At 38.2% G+C, this 27771-nt stretch overlaps 1 protein-coding gene across 1 annotated transcript; it reads left to right on the top strand.

Moving 5' to 3' along the window:
* The first annotated feature begins 396 nt into the window (after positions 1–396).
* Positions 397–25778, top strand: Ndufv2 (NADH:ubiquinone oxidoreductase core subunit V2). Its single transcript, XM_090353529.1, has 8 exons — positions 397–522; positions 7208–7273; positions 9314–9376; positions 9465–9581; positions 12521–12689; positions 16516–16625; positions 17842–17918; positions 25628–25778. The coding sequence occupies exons 1-8, from the start codon at positions 469–471 to the stop codon at positions 25719–25721; spliced, it is 750 nt and encodes a 249-aa protein (XP_090209655.1). The 5' UTR covers positions 397–468; the 3' UTR covers positions 25722–25778.
* Positions 25779–27771: the final 1993 nt, after the last annotated feature.

Genomic DNA, 27771 nt, shown 5'->3' with positions numbered 1-27771 from the left:
GAAGCTCACTCCATAAATCTAGGCTGGTGCTTTATTTTCCAAGGCCTAAGAGGTTCACAGGCGGTTTTTCCTCTAGGTTGGCACCCGAGTGGTGGCCTGAGGACCTGCCATTTTAGCCCTAGGGCGGCTTCCGATGAGGCTCAGCTCCTCTGACCCCCATAATCCCGCTCCCGCACGTTTTCACACGCCAGGGTTCTCAGTCATTGCTCCCTTGAGTAGTCCAGATCAGACCCCGGAGCACCAGAGAAAGCTGCGGGGCTGCCCACCGCGCATTCCGCTCGGGCTCGGGGCATGCCGTACAGCTCCGCCCCGCTCGGGGGCGCGCGCGTCCTGCTGCGTCCCGCTCCGGGGCGCGCGCGTCGGCGGTGCGTCGGCTCCGGGCTGCGCTCCCTCCCCCCGCGGTGCTTTCTGGGCACGTTCCGTATTCTCTTCTACCGCAGCCTTGACCACCGAACAGTTTGGCCAGCCATGTTCTTCTCCCTGGCGTTTCAGGCCAGAGCGGCCAGCCTCACTACCCAGTGGGTAAGGAAGCTCGAGATGAGCCGGCCGCTGGCGCCACTCTGTCCAGCCGCTCTACCTCTCCTAATTGGGGGCGGCGGAGGAATCTGAGCTCCGGACGAGCTTGCGAGCAGCGGCGGCGGCAAGGACGCGGAGGCCTTGGCGCGCCCTTCAGAGAGGCCGCGGGCGGGGAGAGGGGAGGCCGGGCCCCTGAGGACGGCGGCTCCACTAGGCGAAGTGCACTCCTAGTTTGGTCATGGGGGGCAGGAGGGAGTCTCTCTAGGGGAAGGCTTTTATTTTCGGACTGCCGGGAGCCTCTGCTGCTCTTTGCTGTTTCTAGGACTCCTGGCCAGGGAGGTGAAGACAGTTTGCCCAGCGGTTGCTATGGAATTAAGGCCTGCTAGAGAAAACTGACTTGCTTGACGTAGGATTACTGGCTGTCTTTGGTTCGAAATGAGGGTGCAGTGTTTCGCTTACAGCACTTGTGCTTGGAATATGCGAAGTGGTCGGTAGTCTTATTAATTAATGAACTATGAATGCACAGTACCACTAATAACTACACCACGAGAAGAGGTTGACTGCCTTTTGAGGTTTAAGTACATCGTATGTAGGCAAGGAAGTTTGAACTGAACACAATTGAGTTTTAAAAAAAAATCCAGGTTCCAGAGCATTTACTGACAAAAAAAAAAAAAGCCTAATTTGTGATTGGTTGGGATTTTTTTTTCCAACTGTCAAATAGAGTCTATTCTCAACAAAAGACAGGGAAATAGCATAAGAAAGTTTTAGAGACCGGAGTTTATGTAGTAGTAGGCTCTATCATCTTTTGCAGTTATGTGATCTTGGGATGCTTCCTGGCAGCTATCAGTAAGCATTCGAAATTCGAACCGCTTTTGAGGTTATGCATTGCTTGGACCGCATAATTGGATTATGACAGGTAATACTTTTTCTGTGTGCCAAGCACTGTTTAAAAATCTATATTTTATCTTGATTTTGGAGTTGGTACTATGTTCCTTTTCCTTATTACAGATTGTAAATGTCTTGTGGAGTTTGTCTCATGTAAAAGAAAAGTTAATGTAAATATGATACAGTGTAAAAATATAGTGTTAGGAGATCAGGATAGGTCTATCCAGCCTCTTGAGTAGTTAGGATTATAGGCGTGAATCATTGGTGCCCAACTTCTTTGTAACTTTTAAGTTTTATGAAATGAGATGCTCTTTTAATTCCAGTTAAACCCACTTTTCAGTTTATCAAGGGATCTCCAATTTTGGCTCAAGGTCCCTGAAGTTCTTTTTTTTTAATGTAGAGGGGTGGTGGAGAACTCCAAAACATTGGATAAATGTTCCCTCTTTTGAAGTGGGCTTACAAACTCACTGTAAATTGAAATTACTCTTAAGTTGAACATATATCAATTCACCTGATTCACTGAATATTCTATCTTAGCAACATACACCCTTGTGTTATGGCTATATTTGTTTGTATATCTTTTTTAAAAAAAATATTCCTTTCTGAAGTTGCTGAGTTATACTAAGGTAGTATATTTGCTGCTGTAATAATAGAAGCATATGCTAATGTTGGTAATAGAAGTGATTGTATTTGCCTATAAGTAGGTAAGAGGCCAAGATTCACCTCCCTATGATGGGTAAGTGGGAGGTATAAAATGAAATGGTGTTGTAAGTGCAGGTAGCTTCAGATATAAGGAGAACTAAATGAATGGTAGGATGGAAAAGAAATAACTAACATGGAAGGTGAAGCTGGAGAAAACCATAATGGCGTAGGGATTCCATACCATAAGGCTTAGATTTTATTCTGTAGTCAGTGATCCATTTTAGGTACATATATAGCATACTTGGATTGATCCACTACTGTCACTCAGTCTTTTTCCCATTACAATTTTAGTATAGACTCTAGATGTGTAGAGTCAAATCTGGAGATCGGATTGGAAGACCAGGTTTAAAGTTAATGCTGTAATTTAGGGGGAAATGGAAGAATTTGAGCTAGATAGTAGAGTAAAAATGGAGTATCAGGAATAAACAAAACTTGTACAGGCAGAATGAGTAGGAATTGATAAGTGAGAAAGTAGACCTTGGGATCTTATTCAGGATTATAGTGGGGTACTGTCTCTGCGGATTTAATTTTAAGTTACCATGAATATTTTGTTATATCCTAATATGGCTAAGGTGTGACATAATTTTACAAAGCCAGTAGCAGGATGGTAATAAGAGTACTGGCCTAGCAAATACAGTAACCCAAGTTCAAACACTAGTACCACCAAAGAAAAATGCCAAAATGCTACTAGCACATTGGTATACAGATAAAATATAAGCATAAAACCAGGCGGGCACAATGTCTCACACCTGTAATCCTAGCTACCCAGGAGGCTGAGATTTAAGGATTGAGGTTCAAAGCCAGCCAGGGCACTAAAGAACCTGAGTCTCTTTATCTCTAATTAACCACTAGAAAACAGGAAGTGGGGCTGTGGCTCTAGGGATAGGGCAGTAGCCTTGATCCCAAGAGCTCAGGCCCAGAGTTCAAGCCCCATTACTGACCACAAACAAAACAAAAAGCATAAGACCAATTTCTCTACCTAAAGAAGTGTTAATAGGTTACCTTGAAGAGTACTTACAAAAGACAGCCCCATTGTCAGTTTCAGAAATGGAAGAGTTCAGAACCTACCTATTTGTGCTTGACACATCTACAGATAATTCGGACAGAAAAGCAACCATTTGGAATTAAGCTGCAAAATTATGTATTTAGGATGAAAAGTGGAATAAATTTAATTTTACCAGGTTCTAATTAAAGTCTACATCTTGAGAGGTTTGGGGAAGGAGTGGGAAATATGTCTTATAAGTTCAGATTAAAGACATGCTTTACAACCCAGAAAAGTATCTTGTTATCAACATGTTTAATGTTCTGTTATAATAAAATACACATTAGAATATTTAGAAATGATCAGACTATAAAAATGTAACAAAACTATGTCTAACACTCATGAAAAATAATGTTTAGCTGGGAGCGTGACCATTTTGTCCAGGCTGAATAGCAATTGCTACCTATTACCAGTTGAGATTACAGGAATAAACTACACACTGTTTTGTTGAGATGGGAATCTCCTTGCGTTTTTTTTTTCCCCCATGTGTTAGGTCTCAAACTGTGATCCTTCCAAGTAGGTAGGATTACAGTTGTTTTCTACCACATCTGACTCACACTTCTTTAATTTGACTTTCTATTTTTAGTGAGCTTATTAAAGAATTTTATTTGAAGGACTTTTGAAAAAAAATTTTTTTCACTCAAAACTAGTGCTGTACCACTTAAGCCACAGTTCTGGCTTTTTGCTGGCTAACTGGAGACAAGAGTCTCATAGACTTTTCTGCTCATGCTGTGTTTGAACCACAATTGTCAGATCTTCACGTGGGAGTGAGCCACAGGTGCCCAGCACCATCTACATGTTGTATTAGCCCCCATTCCCTGACAACATGCTCTTCTACTTCCCGTCAAAAAGGATTGAAGGTCATTTGTTTATTTGTTTGTTTTAATGCTTAAATGTAATATAAGATTACGGATTAGGCATATAAAGATACATGTTATGATTAAACTACATGTAACTTGTATATTATGAAAAGGAGTATATTTCCTTTCTACTTCTAATCCTTAGTTCACTTTCTAAGAGCTCCTACTACTGCCTCTTTATACTTATATTAATAGAGATACTTAAAAAACTCAATAGGACATAGAAACTGACATTTCTAGTTTGTTCTAACTCTCCTGATTAAAAAAAAACTGTGATATGGCTGAGATTTTACCTTTTTCTTTTTTCTTTTTTTTTTTTCCTTTTGGCCAGTCTTGGAACTTAAACTGAGGGCCTGAACACTGTCCTTAGGCTTCTTCCTCAAGGCTAGTGCTCTACTATTTGGGCCACAGCACCACTTATGGCTTTTCTGTGTATGTGGTACCAAGAAATCGAATCCTCTCTTTATGCAGGCATGCTAGGCAAGCACTCTATCAACTAGGCCAAACTCCCAAGTGTTGTGTGAGGAACTTTGCGTTGGCGAATTCCAACTGCAAGAAAACTCATTTGTTGCAGGAGAGGAGAGGCAAAATTTTTCACAAATGAAACCTAAAAAATGATAGTATATAAGCTGTCAGTGTCTGCTCATAAGAAGCGCAAAAACGTGAAGCTCATGAAAATTTTTCTGCTAGTCTTGTCTCTTCCCCACTTCATTTAATTATTTAGAATTCATTGGTAGTATTTGTGTGATGGGGAAGGGGTGTCATGTGAAAACTCCATTATCAGACTATCTTCAATGATTTAAACTTTAAAACATTTTATCTTAGATAAATGTGTGTCTAAACTCATATAAAAATCCACAGTAAGACCCCTCAAAAGTAGATTTTTCTCCAGAGGAAGATACTCTTAGGAAAGGAACGTAAAGGCTCAATGCCTATGTGCAACTGATCATATAAAATATTTATCAAAATGAACTCTAGGAAACAGAAACAAGAGAGTTTTTGTTGTTGTTGTTGTTGCTATTTTTGTTTCTTGTTTATTTGTCTATGAGGGAGTAAGGGCACAGAAATGGAGAGACAAAGGGTGAATAAATGCAGCAGTGGGTGGGGACTGGAGAGAAAAACTGGGAGAGAGCAAGGGAAGGGTGACATTGTACAAAAAGAAATGTACTTGGCCCAACTGGTAGAGCTCTAGCATTGAGAAAGCCCAAAGGCAGTGCTCATGCCCTGAGTTCAAGCCCCAGAACTGACAAAAATACCAGCTCTGATAAAACACAGTCACTACTATGTATCATAAACCAGGTACAAGATATTTGACATGCACAGATGTTATGCTACTGTATGTCTATAATACTAGAGGATACAATTAAAAAGACAATATTGATGCTGGATATGGTGGCTCACCCCTGTAATCTTAGCTACTCAGGAAGGTTAGAATCTAAGGATCGCAATTTAAAACCAGCCTGGACACTGAAGTCCGTGAGACTCATCTCCAATTAACCACCAGAAAATCAGAAGTGGCACTGTGGCTCTGGGGTAAGACAGTAGCCTTGAGCTGAAGAGCTCAGGGATAATACCCAGGCCCAGAGTTCAAGTCCCATGACTGATTCCCCCCTTCCTTCCCCCTCCCCCCCCCCCCCCCCCCCCCCCCCCGGGCAAAAAAAAAAGGCAGTATTGAGATGTGATTCTACTTTTCCAGCAGAGGGCCCAAAGGATGGTATGACACAGCTCTGTAAAGAAATGCATTTCAGTCAGGTGCTGGTGACTCACACTTGTAATCCTTGCTACTCAGGAGGCTGAGATCTAAGGATCACAGTTCAAAGCCTGCCTGGGCAGGAAACTCAAAACTCTTACCTCCAATAAACTACTCAAAAAAAGAAAGCCAGAAATGGTACTGTGGCTCATGTGGTAGAGCGCTCACCTTGAGCAAGAGAAGCTCAGGGACAGTGACCAGGCCCAGAGTTTAAGTCCCACGACCAGCCTCTCTCCCCTTCCTGGCAAAAAAAAGATGCACTTCCTTTGATAGGATTTCCTTCCATCAATGGCACAGTTCTAAGTAGGAATTTTAAATTGCATGTTTTAATTACTAGCAAGCTTTTGAGGATTGATGTTTATAGTCATCGTTTTTATGATTTTTATATACTTCAGGCTGTGAACTTTTTGTTAATCAAATATGTATACAGTTTAAGAGTCTGGTAATGAGCATACAGTCAATAGATGATATCAGAGAAAAACATTTTAAGAATACTGAGTCTTGGAGGCCAGTCTATAAGAAGTTTCACAAAGTGTAACCGAATATTTTTGTTACTTTAAGCATGAAAATCATGGGAAATATGTGCATCTAAGAAAAATTAAATATATTTATTACATCTTTATTCTTTTCTGTTAGCTTTCTGTGAATTGCCCTACCTTTGGTCAGTTTCATTTTGGTTTAATCCATGGTTCTCTGGTTCATAAAAAGCAGAAATTCTAAGGTTTTAGAATAAAAGAGTTGCTAGCATAGAGAAAGGAAAAGTAAGAAGACCCAGAAATAAAATGCAACAGGATAATAGGTTTCCTCCAAGGTACACTTTCTTCACATCTTAAGCAGAGCTTTTTCTGAAATTACATGTTTGCTGGAGTTTCTGATCTATTTAATAGAAGAACTGAAAAGGTGTGCCAGGCACAAAGATTTCTTGCAGCTATAATCCCAGCACTAGAGAGGCTTAAGTACCAAAGCAAGTTCCAGACCAGCCATGGCTACATAATGATACCCTGTCTCAAAAAACAATGGAGAAGGAGACTGTATGAATGAAAAATGTGTTTACAGAGGTTCAATATTAAATGCAAGCTAGAATCCAGTTTCTATAAAAGTGCAAGGCAACAAAAGTGCAAGGCAATAAGTTAAGGGTAAATTACTTTACAAAAGCATGTCTGCAGAGTATAGTAGAAATAGTATACAGCTCAATAGGTACAGGTTATGATTATGTTTCTTCAATGGATACTTTGTCTGGTGACCTCTAGTGGCCTTACCTTTGGATTTCTATTTCCTTGTACCTCTCCTGGAATGAGATAAGCAAGACTGTAAGGCATTAGGAATATTTCTTAAGATATTTTACTGCTATAAATTTCTTCTGTTTTAAATTATGAATACTAAAGCATTTCCTTATGAAAATTTTCTTAAGGTTTGTGACTTACTAAACTTTCTTAACATTTTAAACTTTAGGTAAGACAAATAAGGAATTTGCATAAGTCATCTGTACAAAATGGTGCTGGAGGAGCCTTGTTTGTGGTGAGTAACTCAAATTTCTTAATGGAAAGACATGGAAATTTGTGTGAACCCATTGTAATATATACAACTATTTGCTGAGGAGAGTATAGTTCAGTGTAGAGTGCTTGTGCCTACCTGGCATATCAATCTTAAAGAACAAAAACAAAACTTTAAACTTAAGCATCTTTGATATATGTTGGGTATTTGTAGAATTTATTAAATTTATTGCATCAAAATGTGAGATTCTAGGGGCTGGTAGTGTACCCTAGTGGTAGAGTACTTGCCTAGCATGTATGAAGACCTGGGTTCGAGTCCTTGGAACCACATACACAGAAAAAGCCAGAAGTGGTGCTGTGGCTCAAGTGGTGGAAGGGGTTTTGTTCTAATAGTGTAACTACTAACAAGCAGCACAGTTTGTTGGACAAAAGGATTTAATACTGTATTCATAATATGATACATTTTTAGGGATTAACTTTAGTGTTACAGAGCAACATCATAGACGAGTGATAATTGAGTGTTGTAAGTAGCTTCCCACTTTTATCACTTTTTATCACTTAAATTGGTTTCACATTAGATTTTATTATCAGAAATTCATACTTTCTTTTGAATGCCCTTTTAAGAAGGCAAACTAAAGTTGTTCATTAAGCTTTGTATTTATAACACAAATTGTTCCTAATAATCTTAGTATGATTCAATTTTTTTTTTTCGGTTGGTCATGTGGCTTGAACTCTGGGCCTGGGTGCTGTCCCTGAGCTCTTCAGCTCAAGGCTATTGCTCTACCACTTGAGCCATATAGTACTACTTTGGTTTTCTGGTAGAGATACTTTGGTTTGAGTAGAGATAAGAGTCTCATGGACTTTCATACCCTGACTGGCTTTGAACAGTGATCCAAAGATCTCAATCTCCTGAGTAGGTAGGATTACAGGTAGGAATCACTAATGCCCAGCTAGTATAATTCAGTTTCTTGTTGGCCTGACATTTCTTGTTAGTTTTAGACAGGAACCTGCTCTATTTTTAAGAAATATTTATTTACTTGTTTATTTTGGTGGCATTGGGGTTTGAATTCCTCAGGGCTAATACTTATTAATCAGGTGCTCTTAAGGGTTTTTTTTTTTTTTTGGTTTTGTTTTGTTTTTTTAGATGAAGGTCACAGGCTTTTGGGGAGCTGGCTCTCCTACCTGTGCCTCTTGAATAGTAGCTGAGTAGGTAAATAGCTGTGCTTATGGGTGTTCACCACTGTGCACTACTTACATGTTGATATGTGTCTTGCCAACTTTTTGCCTGGAGTGGCCTTCCTCATCTCTTGCTCTTGAGTACCTGAGATTACAAGTAAGACCACCATGCACTGCCCTAAGGTCTTAATGTTGAGTTATTTCTGTTTAAGGAATACATGTGGGAAGGAAATAGTGTTCTTTTATCTACCAGATCCTTTTTAATAATCTGATAGCCGTGCTTTTGAGAAACACTTTTTACATCTTAATTTCATATTTTGGTAATTAAATTAGAAGATCTTGTTCCTAGGAAAGTTTGGTAACATTAAAACACAACAACAACAAAGCCTAAAGATAGCCATGCACTGTTGGCTCACTCTTGTAATCTTAGCTACTCAGGAGGTAAGATCTAAGGATTGCTGTTCAAAGCTAGCCTGAGCTGGACAGTCTGTGAGACTCTTATCTCTAGTTTCTTAACTAGAAACAACCACCAACCAAACCAAAAATAGCTGGAAGTAGAGCTGTGGCTCAAGTATAGAGCCAAAAAGCTCAGTGCTCTTGAGTTCAAGCCCCAATACTGGAGCACAAAAGCCAAAAAATTAAATAACAAAATACTAAAGCTATTCTTGCCCCCAAAGGGTACTTCCTAAAACTGTTCAAAACATTTGAATTCTGAGTACTTTTGAAACAAGCCATCAAATTACATAGTGGTCAGTGTTGATAAAAGAATAGGTTTACATGTTGGAATTACAGTAGAGAAGTTAAGTGATCAGTAATAGTATAATCATGTACAGTGTTATTCAGACTTTAGTGACAATTTGTTAATTGTGGAAAACCTTTTTTTCTTTAGCACAGAGATACTCCTGAGAATAACCCAGATACTCCATTTGATTTTACACCAGAAAACTATAAGGTATGACTACTTAACAACACAGTAAATTTACAAGATACTTAATAATTTTGTCCAGATTGTTAAAACAAGTGCTTTTTCTTTTACAAAGAGAATAGAAGCAATTGTGAAAAACTATCCAGAAGGACACAAAGCAGCAGCTGTGCTTCCAGTCCTGGATTTAGCCCAAAGGCAGAATGGGTGGTTGCCCATCTCTGCTATGAACAAGGTACTAAATTTATTCTTCAGAAATGAGGGGAAATACTGTGTGATAACTTACCTACATATTATTCTGGTAATATTGATGTTAGAGGTTAGTCCCTCAGTTCAAGCCACAGAACCAGTACAAAACAATAACAACAACAAAAGCACACTAAACAAGAAGGCTATAAACTTTTTAAATTATAAATACATGTATATCATGATTTTTTCATGTATTTTCAATAAAACATGTTTCTTTTTGTTTTAAAAATTAATGTAGACAACTTTCTAAATAATTATTTGTGACTAATCATAGTTTTTTTCTGTAGAAATTTATTTAAGAATGAAAGGCCCTTGGAGGTCTTGCTGGCAGGCTTTGAGTAAAATTAAGCAACTGCTATGGGAGTATTTAAAATGTATTGTCTTACTGAATTTTGAGTTGGATACATATGGGCTAGAGACAGGAAATCAAATATAGAGATTTGGGTCCAGGAATTTGGCCTAGTGGTAGATTGCTTGCCTAGCATGCACAAAGATGATCTGGGTTTGATTCCTTAGTACCACCTACATAGAAAAAGGCAGAAATGTCACTGTAGTTCAAGTGGTAGAGCTCTAGCCTTGAGAAAGTTCAAGGACAGTTCAGGCCCTGAGTTCAAGTGTTCAAGTTTTGTGTGTGTGTGTGTGTGTGTGTGTGTGTGTGTGTGTGTGTGTGTGTGTAGAGAGAGAGAGAGACAGAGACAGACAGATTTTACTATTCTTTGCCCCAACCCAAGAAATATCCCATCTTACAACAAAAACAAAGTTAAGAAGCCCAAGGAGTAAACATAACTGAGAAGGAAGGCAGATATCAGAGGATCAGTATTCAAGGCCAGCCCTAGAGTAAAACTTTTCAAGTTTCCATCTTAAGTAATTGTTTCACATGATTGTGTGAGTCTGTTATCCCCAGCAACATGAGGAAGCACAGGTAGAAGGATCATGGCCTAAGCATAAAGTGAAACTCTACCTTGAAAGCAACTGATGGAAAAAGAGACTGGAAATGTGACTCAAATGGTAGAGCACCTGCCTAGAAAGCAGGAGGCCTAGAGTTCAGTCCCCAGCACCTCGTCTGCTTTCTCTAACACCCCTACCCCCAAAAGCTCACTCATTACCTTTACCAAGATTTTAGGGGGAAAGTTTTCAAATTAGACAATTAGGGCCTTACTATACATTTATTCAATATAATAGTTGGGTTCTAACATATGTATTTTGATAAGGGTACCACAAATTTAGATGTTCATCTCTGATGTAGAACTGCCAAATTAAGTGCATGTTTGTTCTCCCTCCCTCCCTTCCTTCCTTCCTCTTTTCTTTCCTTCCTTCCTTCCTTCCTTCCTTCCTTCCTTCCTTCCTTCCTTCCTTCTTTCCTTCCTTCCTTCCTTTCTTTCCTCTTTCTTTGTTTGTTTTCTGCCAGCCATGGCTTGAATGCAGGGCCTGAGCACTGTCCTTAGGCTTTCTCAAGACTAGAGCTCTACCAGTTGAGCCACAGCACCACTTCTGGATTTTTCTATGTATGTGCTACTGAGGAATCAAACCTGGGTTTTCATGTATGCTAGGCAAGCACTCTACCACTAGGCCAAATTCCCAGCCCCTTCTTTAAAGTACTTGATGAAGGAAAATCCACATATTTGTCAACTGAAATGCTATTTAACTAGTTGTTCTTTCAGGTCAAGAAATAGATATATGCATGATTTTTAAGAATGCCAACTAGCAGGTTTTAAAAATCAGTAGATTATATTTAGTCAGTAGATTAATTATATTTAGAAAGTTGTACCTACAATTGGTCGCAATAACTGCAAAGACTAGCCCTAGCAAACAACTTAAAAATTCTAGTTTTTAGTCCCAGTCATTCCCTAAAAGATTAAAGGGAATTGAGAATTGTCCATTGATAAGATTTAGTTTTTGAATTAGTCTAGAGAAAGGTAGATAGACAAACCAGTTTTTAGGTATAAAGTTTGAGTTTTCATATATGAATATAGACATATTTAAACAACTATCAGCTACTAGTTACCTTTGATTTTACCCTTTTTTCTAGTCATATACATTTATATACACTATACTTGACAAGCAACATCAAATTTTTTTTTTTTGGTGGGTCATGGGGCTTGAACTCTGGGCCTGGGTACTGTTCCTGAGCTCTTCAGCTCAAGGATACTGCCGTACCCCTTGAACCACCCCTCACTTTCCCTTTTCTACTGATTAGAGATAAGAATCTCACAGTCTTTTTAGTGCCCAAGCTGGCTTTGAACCTTAATCCTCAGATCTCAGCCTTCTGAGTAGTTAGGATTACAGGTGTAAGCCATCTTGCCTGGCTCATACATTTTTTTGGTTTTATTGGTCAGTCCTGGGGTTTGAACTGAGGGCCTAGGGAGTGTCCCTAAGCTTCTTTTGCTTAAGCCTCATGCTCTACCACTTAAGCCACAGCACCACTTCCAGCTTTTTCTGTGTATGTGGAAATAAGGAATCGAATCCAGAGTTTCATGCATGCTAGGTAATCACTCTACCAGTAGGCCACACTCCTGGCCCAACATCAAGCTTTTTTGAAATTTGGTAACAAAGTTTGAAGGGAAAAAAAAAAAAACAACAAACAAACCTGTTTCGGATTTGCCTAGAAATGTTCCAGTAGAAATTCCTAATCAAGACAGATACTTAAAGAAAATACCTTTCTGGAGAAATGAAAGGGGGAGAAGAGGAAGAGGAAATACTCTTACTTCCATTAGACTTTTGTTCTCTGGTTTTATGTAAGATGTTTGCAAAGGTTGAAGGATTTAGATTATAACAGTCAGAAGTGTGCTTTCTGCCTTTGAAAAGCTTTTTCATTTGTACCAAATTGAGCTAATGTTGAAGTTACATTTTTTATGACAAACTTAATTCTTGTAGGTAGTTACTAAACCTTGTAATTATTTTCTTTAATAATTTTCTAAATTTTAGGTTGCAGAAGTTTTACAAGTACCTCCAATGAGAGTATATGAAGTTGCAACTTTTTATACAATGTATAATCGAAACCCTGTTGGAAAATACCACATTCAGGTCTGCACTACCACACCTTGCATGCTTCGTGACTCTGACAGTATACTGGATACCATTCAGAAAAAGCTTGGTATGGAGCTCATTGTATTTACAACTTATAAAATTAGTGCTTTCTGTCTAGATTGCACTGTTTCAACTTCATCCATCTTATTGTGGATGTATGTGGATGGATGTATTTCTGTCTATGTCTATTTCTGTGTGTATACATGTGTATATTTGCACTGTTTCAACTTCTTCCATCTTATTGTGGATGTGTGTAGGTGGGTGTATTTGTGTCTGTGTCTGTTTCTGTATGTGTACATGCGTATATTTATGCCAGTTGAGAGATTGAACTCAGGGCCTAGGCATTGTCCCTGAGCTTTCTGTGCTCAAGGCTAGAGTTGTATCACTTGAATAACAACTCCATTTCTAGTTTTTTTGGGTGTTTAGTTGGAGATAAGAGTCTCATAGACTGGGCTGGCTTTGAACCAGGATCCTTAGATCTCAGTCTTCTGAATAGCTAGGGTTTACAGGTGTGAGCTAGATTTATTTTTATTTACCTTCCAATAAACATTTGTTTTTCTACTTGCATATACTTTTATTGTTTTTTCTATAATTCACAGCTACAAAGCTGAATTTTTACTTTTTGTCTTAATCATAAAATGTTTGTAAAAAGCTTCTAGAAATTTTTAAGTTTCACATTGTTTAGATTTATGCTAGATATGCTAGATTTATGCTTATCATTTATGGTCGTGTGTAGTACATAAAAAGTAAACAAAGATGGCATATTCACCTGTATGTCTTTGGCAGGGTGGGGAGCAGGACACACAGAACCTGAGGGAAAAATGCTGAAGCAGTGCAGCAGTGGTGCCCACTGGGCATTGCTGGTAGTGAACCATACACCTTGTAGGTTGAGACGGGAGGGAGGGACTAGGAGAGAATTAAGGGAACTGACGACACTGCACGAAAAGAAATGTACTCATTACCTGTCTCATGAATTGTAACCCCTCTGGCTCATCATTTCTATAATAATACATTTTTTTAAGTAAGCATGGAACAAATAAGGTATTAGCATAGTGAAGAACTTGTTGGAAAAGGAAACAATGTAGGATTTTTGTTGATTTTTGTTATTTTCAATGCTGGTGATCAAACACAGGTCTATGCCCACACTGAATAAGGGCTCAATCTCCAATCTGTATTGCCAGTCCCAAATAATTGGCTTTTGTTTTGCTTTTTTTTTTTTTTTTTTTTGCCAGTCCTGGGCTTGAGCTCAGGGCCTGAGCACTGTCCTTGGACTTTCTCAAGGCTAGAGCTCTACCACTTGAGCCTCAGCACCACTTCCAGCTTTTTTGTATGTATGTGGTACCCAGGAATCAAACCCGGGTCTTCACGCATGCTAGGCAAGCACTTTAACCACTAAGCCAAACTCCCGGCCCTTGTTTTGCTTTTTTTGTTTGTTTTTTTTTTTAAAATTAACATTTATACAATAAATAGGCATTTTCAAATAAAGCTGCCACTACTATGTAAATGAGGCATGTACATTTAAGATTAGATGAAGTAAAAGGAAATACCTTTTAATTTTGTACTTAATACAAGTTTGAATGTTGTAATACAGTTAGGCATTATTGAAGTTACTAAAAAAACTCAGTTTAACTAAAAATTCCAGTTGTAAGGTATAAATTCTAACCTGATATTAGTTACAGATTTTATATGCCTTAATTATTCAGTACATACATGTAGTATATTTGTGCTTGGCTTTTTATACTTTATTTTTGGTCATTTCAGCGTGTTTACCTCCTCATATTGTAAATTATTTTATTTTGTAATTTCACATACATGTATCCACATACTCATCCGCTATTATAAGAAGAATCATTGGATAAGACATTACCATATTTTGCCCAAAACCATGAGTCTAATTTTTCTCACCACCTTAATTTAGACCTTACAACTTTCCTGAATCATTGCCAGTCTGGTTCTATAATAGTAGTAAAGTTTCTAGTCTTTGTTTTGTTTCAGTGCCGATAGTGGGTGCTATACCTTAGCGCTTTTTGTCTCTCTCTCTCAAGGCTGGCACTTTACCACTTGTCATACTTCCACTTGAAGCTTTTCGTTGAGTTAATTGAAGATGAGTCTCATAGGCTTTCCTGCCTAGAGTTGTCTTGAAACTGCAGATTTCAACCTCTAAGCCATGAGTGTGTGGCCCAAAACTTCATTTTTAAGGGAATAAAACCACTTTAGAGGTACTGGGCTGGGCTAAACTTTATATCCATTTTAATGACAAAAATAAAGTTTGAAACATTAAAGATACATGAGAGATTGGTAGTAGAATGTTGAATTCGTAAGGCTATTTTGGAAAAAGTTTTGTAGTTCCTTCCAAGTGACTGACAGTTACCATATGATTCAGCAACTCTATTCTCATGTATGTACAAAGCATGTATCCACGTATTTGAATGTTCATTGCAACATTATTCACAGTAGCCCAAAAGTATAAGTAACTCAGATGTTCAATTATAGGTTGAATAAATAAAATCCACAAATGAAACGTATAGCCATAAGAATGTAGTGATGGATGCTACATTAAGGATTAACCTTGAAGGTATCACAATAAAGGACACAAATGCTATACTAAGGCAAATTCCTTTTCATTTCTATGAAGTAGAAGAAAGAAAATCTGTATGAACAGAAAGAGTTGTAGTTGTCTGGAACAGTGAAGAAGAAATAATCACTGTTAATGGGCATAAGATTTCTTTGTGGTGGTAAAAAAAAAAAAAGTGTTTTTACTCCAGGTGCTAAGGGCTCATGCCTTTATCCTAGATACTCAGGAGGTTGAGATCTCTGAATTGCAGTTTGAAGTCAGCCTGGGCAGGAAAGTCTATGAGGCATTAATTTCCAATTAACCACCAGAAAATTGAAGTGGTGCTCTGGTTCAAAGTTGTAGAGTGCTAGCCTTGAGCAAAAAGAACTCAGGGATAGAGCCCAGGCCCTGAGTCAAGCCCCACAACCAACCCCAAAAAGTGTGTTATACCATTTAGATAGCTGAGACTGCCCAGACTGGCTATACTAAAAGCCACTTGATTGTCTACTTTAAATTTGTGAGTTTTATGGTATTCAAATTGTATCTCAATAAAGCCATACTAATTGGCAGTTAATATAAAACAAAACATAAAACAAAAATTAAAAAAAAAACAGAACTAGACTTGGCTAGGGAATATGGCTTAAGTGGTAGAATACCTGCCTATCATGTACCAAACCTTAATACCATATTCCCATCCAAAGTAAATAATATATACTATATTGGCCCTCCCAAGTTACTGAGATTACAAGTGTGCTACCTTGCCCTGGCTACCTGGTTTTTTTGTTGTTGTTGTTGTTTTTTAATTTCCACATATTCATGCAATGTGCCCCATCAGCCTTATCATTCTTACTCTGCCTTTTTTTTTCTTCTTTAAAGAAGAAAAACCCGAGGTACTTGAGAAACTGAGAACTGGAGGCTAGCCAGCATGCAAATGAGACTCTGCATGAAGACTCAGTTGGGAGAATCATAGTCCCAGGGCAACCTAGGCAGAAAAATTTGAGACCTTCCAATTTCAGTGGAAAGAAGCTGGGCCTGGTGTCGCATGTCTATTATCCCAGCTATAATGGGAACCCCAAGATAGGTAGATTGAATTGCAGGCATGTACCTAGGCTGGAAGGGAGACCCTATCTCAAAATAAACAGTAGAGTGCTGTCTGGCAATGACTTAAATTAACTGCAAAAAATAAGAGGGTTCGGGGGACAGGAGAATTTCAATGCTCTTAAGTATTTTTGTGTACCTGAGTAATATATTGTGGGCTTTGCTTTAGTTTGGGGTTTTGTTAAACTAAATGGCTATTAGTGAATAAACTGGTACTTACGGTAATCATTTATATTTTCAGGAATAAAGGTTGGGGAGACAACACCTGACAAACTTTTCACTCTTATAGAGGTGGAATGTTTAGGGGCTTGTGTAAATGCACCAATGGTTCAAATAAATGACAACTATTATGTAAGTACCCCATTTAATGTAAGGTAAAGTTCTACTATATGATGACTTATTTAATTAAGTAGTTCGCTTCATATCTTACAGATGTTTCTGAGTTGCTCATTTAGAAGAAACTTAGCATAAACAGCTAAAAGGTTTAATTATGATTGTGTGTGTGTGTGTGTGTGTGTGTGTGTGAGTGTGTGTGAGTCCTGGGTTTTGAATGCAGAGCTTGGGTGCTTGTCCTTGAGCTTTTTTGCTCAAAGATAGTACTCTACCATTTGAGCCACAGCTCCAATTCTGGCTTTTGGTACTTAATCGGATATAGATATGTCACAGACGTGCCTGCTGCCTGACTTTGAACCAGAATCTCAGATCTCAGCCACCTGAGTAGCTAGCATTACATATGTGAGCCAGTGATCAACTAATTATGAAATATTTAATCATTTACATATAAATACAGAAATACTTCTGGTGTAAAAACCAAGGCTTAATAGTAAGTTTGCCGCAGTTACTACAGGTATTATTACTACTACTAGTAGTAGTAGTAGTTATCATCACAGTCATAATTATTTGTAGAAAAGTTGTAGATAATAGGTGAAGTTTTCTTACCCGAAATGATTGTTATCAATTTAGTGCATGTTTTCTTATATTTGCTTTAAGTTATTTTCTATAACTTCCTTCCCATTGCTAAAGTTTCCTACTGACAATTTCCTTTAATAGACATTTTAATTTCTACTTTACCCTTATTTTGAGAGGATTATCTTATTATTTTAACCTTTAAAAACCAAGAAGCCAGCAGGGTATTGATACCTGACCCCTATAATTCTAGCTACTCAGGAAGTTAAGATCTGAGGATTGCAATTCAAAGCCCGTCCAAGCAGGACAGCCCGAGAGACTCTTATCTCCAGTTAACCAGAAGTGGTAGAGTGCTAGCCTTGAGAACAAAAGCTCAGACTGAGTTCAAGCCATATGGCTGACCCAAAGAAAAAGAAAACCCCAGAACCTGAATTCACTTGATGTTCCAGTTGTATTCCTGAGTTTTCTTTAAATTTTTGGCTTCTAGATACATGTTTTTGCTAATGTATCTAATTAGAAATTAGATAATCAAATAGTCCCTTATATAAGGCATTATCTGTCTAAATGAAATAGTCTACAGGTAGATTTTTCCAAAAGAAAGAGATCTTTTCCAAAAGAAACAGAAAATAAAATTTCAATAATATGTAAAACTTTTTTCTAGGAGGATCTGACACCTAAAGATATTGAAGACATTATTGATGACCTTAAAGCTGGAAAAGTTCCAAAACCTGGGCCCAGGTATGCCTTTACATAATACTTTTTAATGATTTAGCCTAAATCGTATTCATCTTGTACATAAACCTGAGTTCATAGGACTTATCAGGAACTATAGATAATACCTAAATTTGTTTTTGGTTTTGTTTAAAATTCTGTCAGGTGGGCTAGTTAGAACACTTGCCTACTAAAACCATTCTTGATGCAGTCACTAGTACCTCAAAAAAGAAGAAAGGAGAAAAGGTCAGGCAATTATGATATTTACCTACATATTTATTCAGAAAAGTAATCTATTACAAAGAGAAATCTATTCAGTGTTTAAAAGTTCATATTCCTGGGCCGGGAGTTTGGCCTAGTGGTAAAGTGCTTGCCTAGCATGCACAAAGACCTAGGTTCTATTTCTCGGTAATATATATATGCCAGAAGTGGTGCTAAGGCTCAAGAGGAAGAGATCTAACCCTGATAAAGTCCAAGGACAGTGCTCAGGCCCTGAGCTCAAGCCCAGGACTGGCAAAAAAAAAGTTAATATTCCTAGATAATTTGTTTCATTCTAATTTCTGTCAGTTCTGTTCTTTGAATCTATACAGTATTAATTTTAATACTTTTTCCAGATGATAAATCTCTTAATCAAAAGAGCTCTCGTCTTTCTTTTGTCAGATTATCTATACTATCATCATTTTCTTTATATGGTTTTTGTCTCATTTCACTGTGTAATTTCTAGTTGGCTTATTCTACTTCAGTGTGATTCTAAAACTAATCTCAGTGGTCATGTTGATATTTTACTTCATCTTAAGCTTATCTACTATTGGTCCAAATTTCTTCCGTCCTGTAGCTATTGTATGCCAAATACTTTTCTTTCAATTATGAATGTGAACTTTTACTGTTAACCAAATCATTATTCCAGATGTGTCTTGAGTATTGAACATTCTCCTAATAAAGTACGTTTTTGTTGTTGTTGTTGTTTTTTGCTAGTCTGCTGCTTGAATTCAGGGCCTGAGCATTGCCCTTGGGCTTTCTCAGGCTAGAGCTATACCACTTGAGCCACAGCACCTATTGTGCCTTTTTCTATGTATGTAGTACGGAGGAATCGAACCGGGATCTTCATGCATGCTAGGCAAGCACTCTTACTACTAGGCCAAACTCTAGCCCTATAGCTATTTTTGCTGTTGCTTTTTATTATGTGCTGCTAGTAGGCCTAGGCACTGTGCCTTAGTTTTATCACTCATGGCTAGAGCTCTACCACTTGAACCAGGCCTAGGCACTGTGCCTTAGTTTTATCACTCATGGCTAGAGCTCTACCACTTGAACCACACCTACACTTCTAGCTTCTTGCTTGTTAATTGCAGATAAGCCCCAGCTGGCTTCTGACCTTGATCCTCAGATCTTGGCCTACCAAGCTGAGGAGTTAGGATTATAGATAGGAGACACCAATGGCCCAGCTTTCATTTGTAGGTTTTAATGGCCATCTAATAACTGATGCTTGCAAAGAAATGTTATATGCTGCTTATTTCCCCATTTTAAAATATTTTTCTTGATTTTTATTATATGTAATAATTCCCTGAAATTAAACTACAAAGTCAGCATGTATAAGGTGGTTCTAGAATTTGCTTTCTAGAATCACTCACCCAATATTTCAGCTAGCTAATAATCATACTTAATAAAAGAAAATGAAGTCAGACTCAAGCCTGTAATCCTAGCCTGAGAACTGAGGATCAAGGTTCAAAGCCAGCCTGGGCACAAAAGGACCTGAGGATTCTTATTTCCAGTTAATCACTAGAAAATGGGAAGTGGCACTGGCTCAAGGGTAGGTTGGTAGCCTTGAGTTGAAGAGCTCAAGGACAAGGCCCAAGCCCAGGGGTAGGGCGGTAGCCTTGAGCTGAACAGCACCCAGGCCAAATTCAAACCCATCACCCACCAAAAAAAAAGAAAAGAAAATGAAGTCAATACAAGGTAAGTTTATTAAACACCGGCCTCTCCTATTGGTAACAGCTTTGGTTAAAAACATATTATTTACAACACTCTGAGCCCCCTACCTACTTTGCTTAAAGTTTTTCATTCTTGTCCTACTTCCTTGGGCTACAAGTTTTTCTTATGGTGGTGAGACTGATATTTGAACTCAGAGCCTTGTGTTTATCAGGAGATCTTATACCCATATATAAGGTTTAGCCATATACCCAATGCTTTTTTTTTTTGCTGTCGTGCCTTTTCAGATATGGTCTTCCTTTTTGTTTTAGTTAACATAGACAGATCCTTCTATTTGTGCTTTCCTCATAGCTGTGATGAAAGCCACTATGTCCAGATTTTTCTTTTGGTTGAGATGGAAGTTTCTCCAAAATTTTTCATTCTGGATGGCCTCAAACTGTGATTCTCCCAACCTCACTTCCTGATTGGATAGGATTACAGGCTTAAACTAGTACAACTGACTGAGCTAATGCTGTTTTTATGTTTGGACTTAACTTATAACTTTTAACTTTTGTATATTTAAGAAAAGAGACAGGGGGCTTGGAGTTTGGCCTAGGGGTAAGAGTGCTTGCCTAGCATGCATGAAGACCCGGGTTCAATTCTTCGGTACCACATACATAGAAAAAAGCCAGAAGTGGTGCTGAGGCTCAAGTGGTAGAGCTCTAGCCTTGAGAAAGTCCAAGGGCAGTAGTGCTCAGGCCCCGAGCTCAAGCCCAGGACTGGCAGGGGGTTAGTATCTGAGGATCTTAGTTCAAAGCTGGTATAGGCTAGAAAGTCTTAGGAGATTCTCCAGTTAACTATCAAAAGCCAGAAGTGAAACTGTGGTTCAAATGGTAGAGCCTTGAGTTTGAAAACAAAAACTTAGGAATAGCACCCAGGTGCTGAGTTCAAGCTCTGATACTGGCAAAATAAATAGATAAATAAGCAAGCAAGCTACCTTCCTTAGTCAAACACTTTTAACATGTAACAAGATGCTGCTTACCAATAATCCTATCAGTTCTTCACTAGAATTTGATTTGGATATTCTGTTTTTTTGTTTGGCCAGTCCTGGGGCTTAAACCTAGGGCTTGGGCACTATCCTTGAGCACTTCTGCTCAAGGCTAGTGCTCTGCCACTTGAACCATAGCACAAATTCTGTTTTGTTTTGTTTTGTTTTCTGTGGTAATGAGGAATAGAACCTAGGGCTTTGTGGATGCCAGGCAAGCACTGTACCACTAAGCCATGCTCCAGGCCCCTGTGCTTCTTATTTTTGAGATGGAATCTTGCTTTCTGATCCTCTACTGCACATATTTTAGACTTCCATTTGTAGCTGGAATGAGATGGAGCTGCCATATCCAGCTTCTTCCATTGAGAAATTAACTGTGTTTTCACACAGCTTGTGATGAGATATGTACCACCATGCTCAGTGTTGGATGGGCCTCAAAGCAAGATCTCTTGTTCTCAGCCTTCAGATAGTTAAGATTAGCTTGGGACGACAGATCTGCATCACCATGTTCACCCTGGTCTGCCTGCAAACCAAAATTTTCTTGCCTTCAGGCTCCTAGAAACATGAGCCAGCTGGATTTTTCTGGGTTTTTTTTGTTGGTGTTTTGGTTTTTTCGCCCCGTGCCAGTTGTGGAGATTGAACTCTAGGCCTGAGCACTGTTCCTGAGCTATTTTGCTCAAGGCTAGCTTTCTATCATTTGAGCCATAGTGCCATTTTGGCTTTTGCTGTGATTTACTGGAGATGGTCTCGCCTTTCTTGCCTTGACTGGCTTCAAACTGTGATCCTCAGATCTCAGTCTTCTGAGTAGCTGGGGTTATAGGCATGGGCCTCCAGTGTAGTATTCCACTTTTATTTATTTATTTTTTTTGTCAGTCATGGGACTTGGATTCTGGAGCTAGAGGCTGTCCCTGAGCTCTTCAGCGCAAGGCTAGCACTCTACTCCCTGAGTCACAGTGCCACTTCCTGTTTTCTGGTGGTTAATTGGCGATAAAGAGTGTCAAGAGCTTTGGTGCCCAGGCCGTTGATCTGTGATCCTCAGATCTCAGCCTCCTGAGTAGCTAGAATTACAGGTGTGAGCCACCAATGCCCAGCTTTCCACTTTTGTTTTTGAAGCCACTTTTTATTTTTAAAAATGTACAGAAAGAACCTAGTACCAGTGACTCAAAACCGGTAGTTCAAGTTACTCAGGACTTATGAATCATGGTTTAAAGCCAGCCTGGGCAGGAAAGTCTGTAAGATTCTCATCTCCAAGAAACCTGCAAAAGGCTAGAAGTGTAGCTGTGGTTCAAGTAGTGGAATGCCCTCCTCACCAAAACCAAACAAACAAAAAACAACAAAACTAAGAGACAGCTCCCAGGTGTTCATGCCCCAGTACCAGCACATGCACAGGTGTGCACACACATACACATACACACACACACACACAGGCTCACAAAAAGCCCACTTTTTTTTAAGTGCAAAGGTGTTAGCATGGTATATGTACATGTACATGTACATGTACATACACAACATATACCCACATATAACGTTGGAATGCTGAGAATGGTAATTAATAAGTAGCAGTTTATGTAGTATCAGAAAATCATATTTTGTACATTAAATGATTGTAAATGATTGCAGATTTTTTGAGAATTTTATAATCTTTTTTTATTAAAGAAATTATTAACATTGATTTTTACATCATATTTTAAATGACAAGTTAACAAACAAGTGTTCAGGAAGGGAATCTCTATATACAATCACTGGGACTTGGTTTTTAGAACTTAATCCAAATTAGGCTAAGGGTTTGTATGTCATTGAAACATTAATTTATGAAATAAAACATGTCTATAGAGTTATAGTTTATAACCTTTTTATAATATTTTAATGTACATTTAGTGAATGGCAGAGAAAGGAGGTTTTTGCATCCTGAAGTTCTCAGTAGGTCCTCCTTTATTGCCTCTGAATTGTAGTGGTATGATTGAAATTTCGTAGAAGTCCTTAGGATACTTTAAGCTATGTTATTTTAATAGTTATTTCCTTATATACAATCTCATAATCCTGTGAACAGTTCAAGAGCTATTATGTAGGTAATTATCATTTATTGTCTCAACACTTCAGTTTGTATAATCTTCCTAAATGAATATATTGTATTAGTAAAGAAGCTTAATCATTTTTATTCTTATTTTATTTATTTATTTATTTATTTATTTATTTATTTGCCAGTCCTGGGCTTAACCTCAGGACCTGAACCCTGTCCTTGGACTTTCTCAAGGCTAGAGCTCTACCACTTGAGCCTCAGCACCACTTCTGGCTTTTTTTCTACGTATATGGTACCGAGTAATTGAACCTGGGTCTTCATGCGTGCTAGGCAAGCACTCTACCACTAGGCCAAACTCCCAACCCAAGCTTAGTCATTTTTAAAGACCCATATCTGAATTTGCAAGATGCTTTAAGATACCAAATGGCCAGCTTCTGGCTTTTAAAATGAAAAATTAAAGTCACACTCCATTATTATGTATAGCCAAAAGAGAAGTTGTAGGCAAAGGAAGAAATTTGATGGAAGGGGTAGTTTGAGTTTAAACTATATGAAGGAACCTAGTAATACAAATCAGAGTTTCATCAAAATAACTTAATTACTGGTAATTAAAGAGCAGCAGGTGTATCTATTACTGAACAATATTTGAAACTACAAAATGTGGGCTGGGATGTAGCAAGTGCAATGTCTTGGGTTCAATCCCTAGTACCAAAACAAAACAATCAAAACACCACAAAAACAAATTACAAAATATTTCGCTTTTAAATTATATACTGGTCATTTACATGTTTTAGGCACTAATAGATACTATACAGTGATAGCTTTTTGATCCTGTTTTTATACTGAACAAAAGGTATTACTATTTATTAATTTTTTTTACTTTGCAGGCATTGTTCATTATAGTATATTACATGGTTCTTGTATTATGGACTGTGATGGTTTGAATAATTTTATAAATGTGATATCATTTTCTAGGCTCAAAAAATGATATCCTAGAATTCTTAAAGATTTGATAACATATTAAAGAAAATTATACATGTTTTTAGGCAGAAACAAGGTTAATTGGCAAAGCAATGGAATGGGAAACAAGTTATAAGTAGAGTGCAATCATAATAGAGGAGGTGTTTGCCTGAACTGTAGCAATAGAGGTCAGACAAGGTACAGGAAAGACTACCTGATAAAATATGTGTATTTGTAAAAAGAAGATGATGGGTTTGTCTACTTCTACACTGCCTGTTTTCATAGATTGCCCTCATGAAACTTGTTCTTGTTTTCTCCTTATGTCTGTAATGGTCACTCTAACCTGGTACTATTTTAAAAATATAAGAATATAGCCCTCAAAAAGCAAATATACAGAGATTTGAAAAGTCCATTGCTTCAAAGGATATCCTTCAAGCTCACTTTTAGTAATTCAGTTTTGTTTCCAAAAACTAATGTGTTTTCTACTCATTGACATTGTATTTTAAAGTAATAATGCTAAAGTTAATAAATTCACATAAAAAATAAAGGCATGGGGCCGGGAGTTTGGCCTAGTGGTTAAAGTGCTTGCCTAGCATGCATGAAGACCCAGGTTCAATTCCTCGGTACCACATACATAGAAAAAAGCCGGAAGTGGTGCTGAGGCTCAAGTGGTAGAGCTCTAGCCTTGAGAAAGTCCAAGGACAGTGCTCAGGCCCTGAGCTCAAGCCCAGGACTGGCAAAAAAAAAAAAATCTCTGGTCAAAAAATAAAGGCAGTGCTTGCCTTTGCCTATTAAAATAGTTTTAAAATATATCCTCTATGGTTGGGTTATTTTTATCCTAGTTATAGCTCTGATTCTTTAACAGACACCGAATTCCTAAACTTGGTTTCAGTGTCTATAAAATAAAGCCCCTATCACTTATTTAATGGTATTGTATAATGTATGTATACTGCTTAATACAAGGGAATTCATATCTTCATATTTATGGTGAATTATGATCCTTTTATATTCAATTTTAAGAAGAGAAAATTTTGTTGCAGTCAAAAGTTTGAATTAAATAATCTATGCTGGTTATTGAGGGGAGGGAAGATAGTCAACTGGGCTGTTGTAAGGTAATAATTATAAATAGCCTTTTTTTGTCGTCCTTAGATTTGAACTCAGGGCTTTACACTTTCAGACTGGCATAATAATGCTGGTACATGCCTTCCAAACTGTTCTTTACTATTTTTAGGCTAGGGTCTCATTTTCTGTCCAAGCATACTTGAGCAATTATCTACTTTTAGGCTCTCTGATACTGTTGTGATCACATTCAGCAGTAGCCTAACCCCCCTAATTTTAGCCTGTTTGGGAAGACAGCCTTGTGCCACTGCATCCAACTTTAAGTTGTGAAGAGGGTCTCCTAGATCTTTCTTGTCAGAGCTGGCTTAAAACCATTCTCAGCCTCCCAAGTAGCCAAGAGTACTGTAGATATTAGCCATAACATCTGGTCTAACAGTTACACATTTTTAAATTATATTCTATTGTCAGGATAATGTATAGAGGGGTTACAGTTACACTCATCAGGTAATGGGTTCATTACTTCTCAAACCTTGATACCCCTTATTTTTTTTAATTAAGGAATTTATTAACATTGATTTTTACATGATATTTAAAATGTCATGTTTAACAAGTATTCACGAAGGGAATCTCTATCTTCTCATGTTTTTGTCCCCGTTCCCCTCCCCCATCCACAATTTCACATTTTTAAGTAAAATTTTATAGATATTAATTATGAGTAGTCAATTTTAAATTATTTGCTTTTCTTTCCAGGAGTGGACGTTTCTGTTGTGAGCCAGCTGGAGGTCTTACATCTTTGACTGAACCACCTAAAGGTCCTGGATTTGGTGTTCAAGGAGGCCTCTAGTTTTTATTAAATTCTAAATATGTCACTGGGGAAATAAAGCATGAAGCTCCTACTTTATATGTTGTTTGCTTATTCCAGTGTGTACATCTTGCAGATAATCTAGCAACTTCCAGCTTTAAATTTTATGTCAAAATGACAGCACCATTTTAATGTTAAACTGAAAAATTTCATACATAGGCACATTACTCCAATGTCAACCACTTGTATCACTAGTAGGTTCTGTGAGCTAAAAAAAAGTCTGCCAAATTTGAAATGCACTTGCTTTTCTTAATTCAGCCACAGTCAAGTTTTGTGTTACTACTGTCTTTCTATAAGCTATATTTTATGTCATTACATTAGACATTTTAATACTTTTAGCATACAGTTGTTGTTGTGTAAGATCTTAAACCTAGTATATGTGTAATAAAGGTTGGGAGAACCTGGCACAGGGCTCATACCTATAATCCTAGCTACTCAAGAGGCTGCGTCAGAGGATTATGGCTTGAAGCCAGCGTGGGCAAAAATGTCTGAGACTTATGTCTCTTATTAACCTACAACAAGCAGAAATGGAGGTATGGCTCAAATATTAGAGTGCAAGCCATGAAGGAAAAAGCCAAGCATGAGACCCTGAGTTTAAGTCCCAGTACTCACACATACCAATAAAATTATCTTTGGCTGTATTTTAACTCTGCAAATATACAAAAAATAATTGAGGAAGAAACTGGAAGGAGAAATCTTGGGAGAGCTGGTTGAGATGTAAAATGGAGAAGAAAGATGTGCATTACATTTAGTAAGTAAATAACTCTACTAGCCAGCCTCTGCTACACGGGGAGAGCCTTTAAAAACACAAACTGTGGGGCTGGGAGTTTGGCCTAGTGGTAGAGTGCTTCCCTAGTGTGCAGTAAGACCCAGGTTCTATTCCTCACCACATGCATAGAAAAAAGCCGGAAGTGGTGCTGAGGCTCAAGTGGTAGAGCTCTAACCTTGAGAAACTCTAAGAACAGGGCTCAGTAGCATGCATGAAGACCCAGGTTCGATTCCTAGGTACCACATATGTAGAAAAAAGCCGGAAGTGGTGCTGAGGCTCAAGTGGTAGAGCTCTAGCCTTGAGAAAGTCCAAGGACAGTGCTCAGGCCCTGAGCTCAAGCCCAGGCCTGACAAAAAAAAAAAAAACAGAAGCGCTCTTTCAATTTCACCAGAAAATGTCTCATCATTGTCTCAATGCAGATCATTGCACTCACTCAGGTTGTGTCTGTTTAGTTTTCCACACTACATAGCCTTCTGTAATTATTGGTCTAATGCCCCTGCACAGAAATTGGACCAGACACATGCTGGTGGCTTATTCCTATAGTCCTAGCCACCGAGTTCTGAATATTACAGTTCAAAGCCAGCCTGAGTAGCAAAGTCCTTGAGACTATCTCCAATTAACTATCAAAAAACTAGAAGTAGAACTATGGCTTAAATAGTAGAGTGCTAAGCTTGAGAATAAAAGCTCCAGGACAGGGTCCAATCCTTGAGTTCAAATCCCAGGGCCAGCACAAAAGGAAAGATAGGAAGGAAGGAAGGAAGGAAGGAAGGAAGGAAGGAAGGAAGGAAGGAAGGAAGGGATGGAGGGGAGAGGGAAGGAAGGAAAGAAGAGAGAAGGAAGTTGACCACAGGAAAGATTTATTCAATCATATTTTTGGTTCATAAATTATTGGTCAATCAGTGAATCAATGAAATAAACATTTCCTTCAGAATTTTCTATGTAATTATGCAAATAATAGATTGTCTATGAATCTTTAAAAAGTAAATAAAACCTGGTTCTAATGACAAAAAAAAAAAAACAGGGCTCAGGCCCTGAGCACAAGCCCAGAAGTGGCAAAAAAAAAAAACCCAAACAAACAAACCCACAAACAGTATGGTGATGTATGCACTGGGAAGTTCATACTTTATGACTTCAGGGCTAGACTATGTAATGAAACCTTATCTCAAAAAGTAAAAACTGGGGGCCAGGAGTTTGTCCTAGTGGTAGAGTGCTTGCCTAGCATGCACAAAGATCGGGGTTCGATTCCTCGGCACTACATATACA

The sequence above is a fragment of the Megascapheus bottae genome, chromosome 19, assembly GCF_031878675.1.
Source record: "Megascapheus bottae isolate mThoBot1 chromosome 19, mThoBot2.hap1, whole genome shotgun sequence".
In the NCBI taxonomy this organism is placed as follows: Eukaryota; Metazoa; Chordata; class Mammalia; order Rodentia; family Geomyidae; genus Megascapheus; species Megascapheus bottae.
Note: the sequence above shows the minus strand (reverse complement) of the source record. Positions and strands in the feature narration are given on the sequence as shown.

Coding starts and splice junctions, on each gene's coding strand:
- Ndufv2 (XM_090353529.1), top strand. CDS start 469: ATGTTCTTCTCCCTGGCGTTTCAGGCCAGAGCGGCCAGCCTCACTACC. Junction 9,377..9,464: donor TTACACCAGAAAACTATAAG/GTATGACTACTT, acceptor TCTTTTACAAAG/AGAATAGAAGCAATTGTGAA. Junction 12,690..16,515: donor TACCATTCAGAAAAAGCTTG/GTATGGAGCTCA, acceptor TTATATTTTCAG/GAATAAAGGTTGGGGAGACA.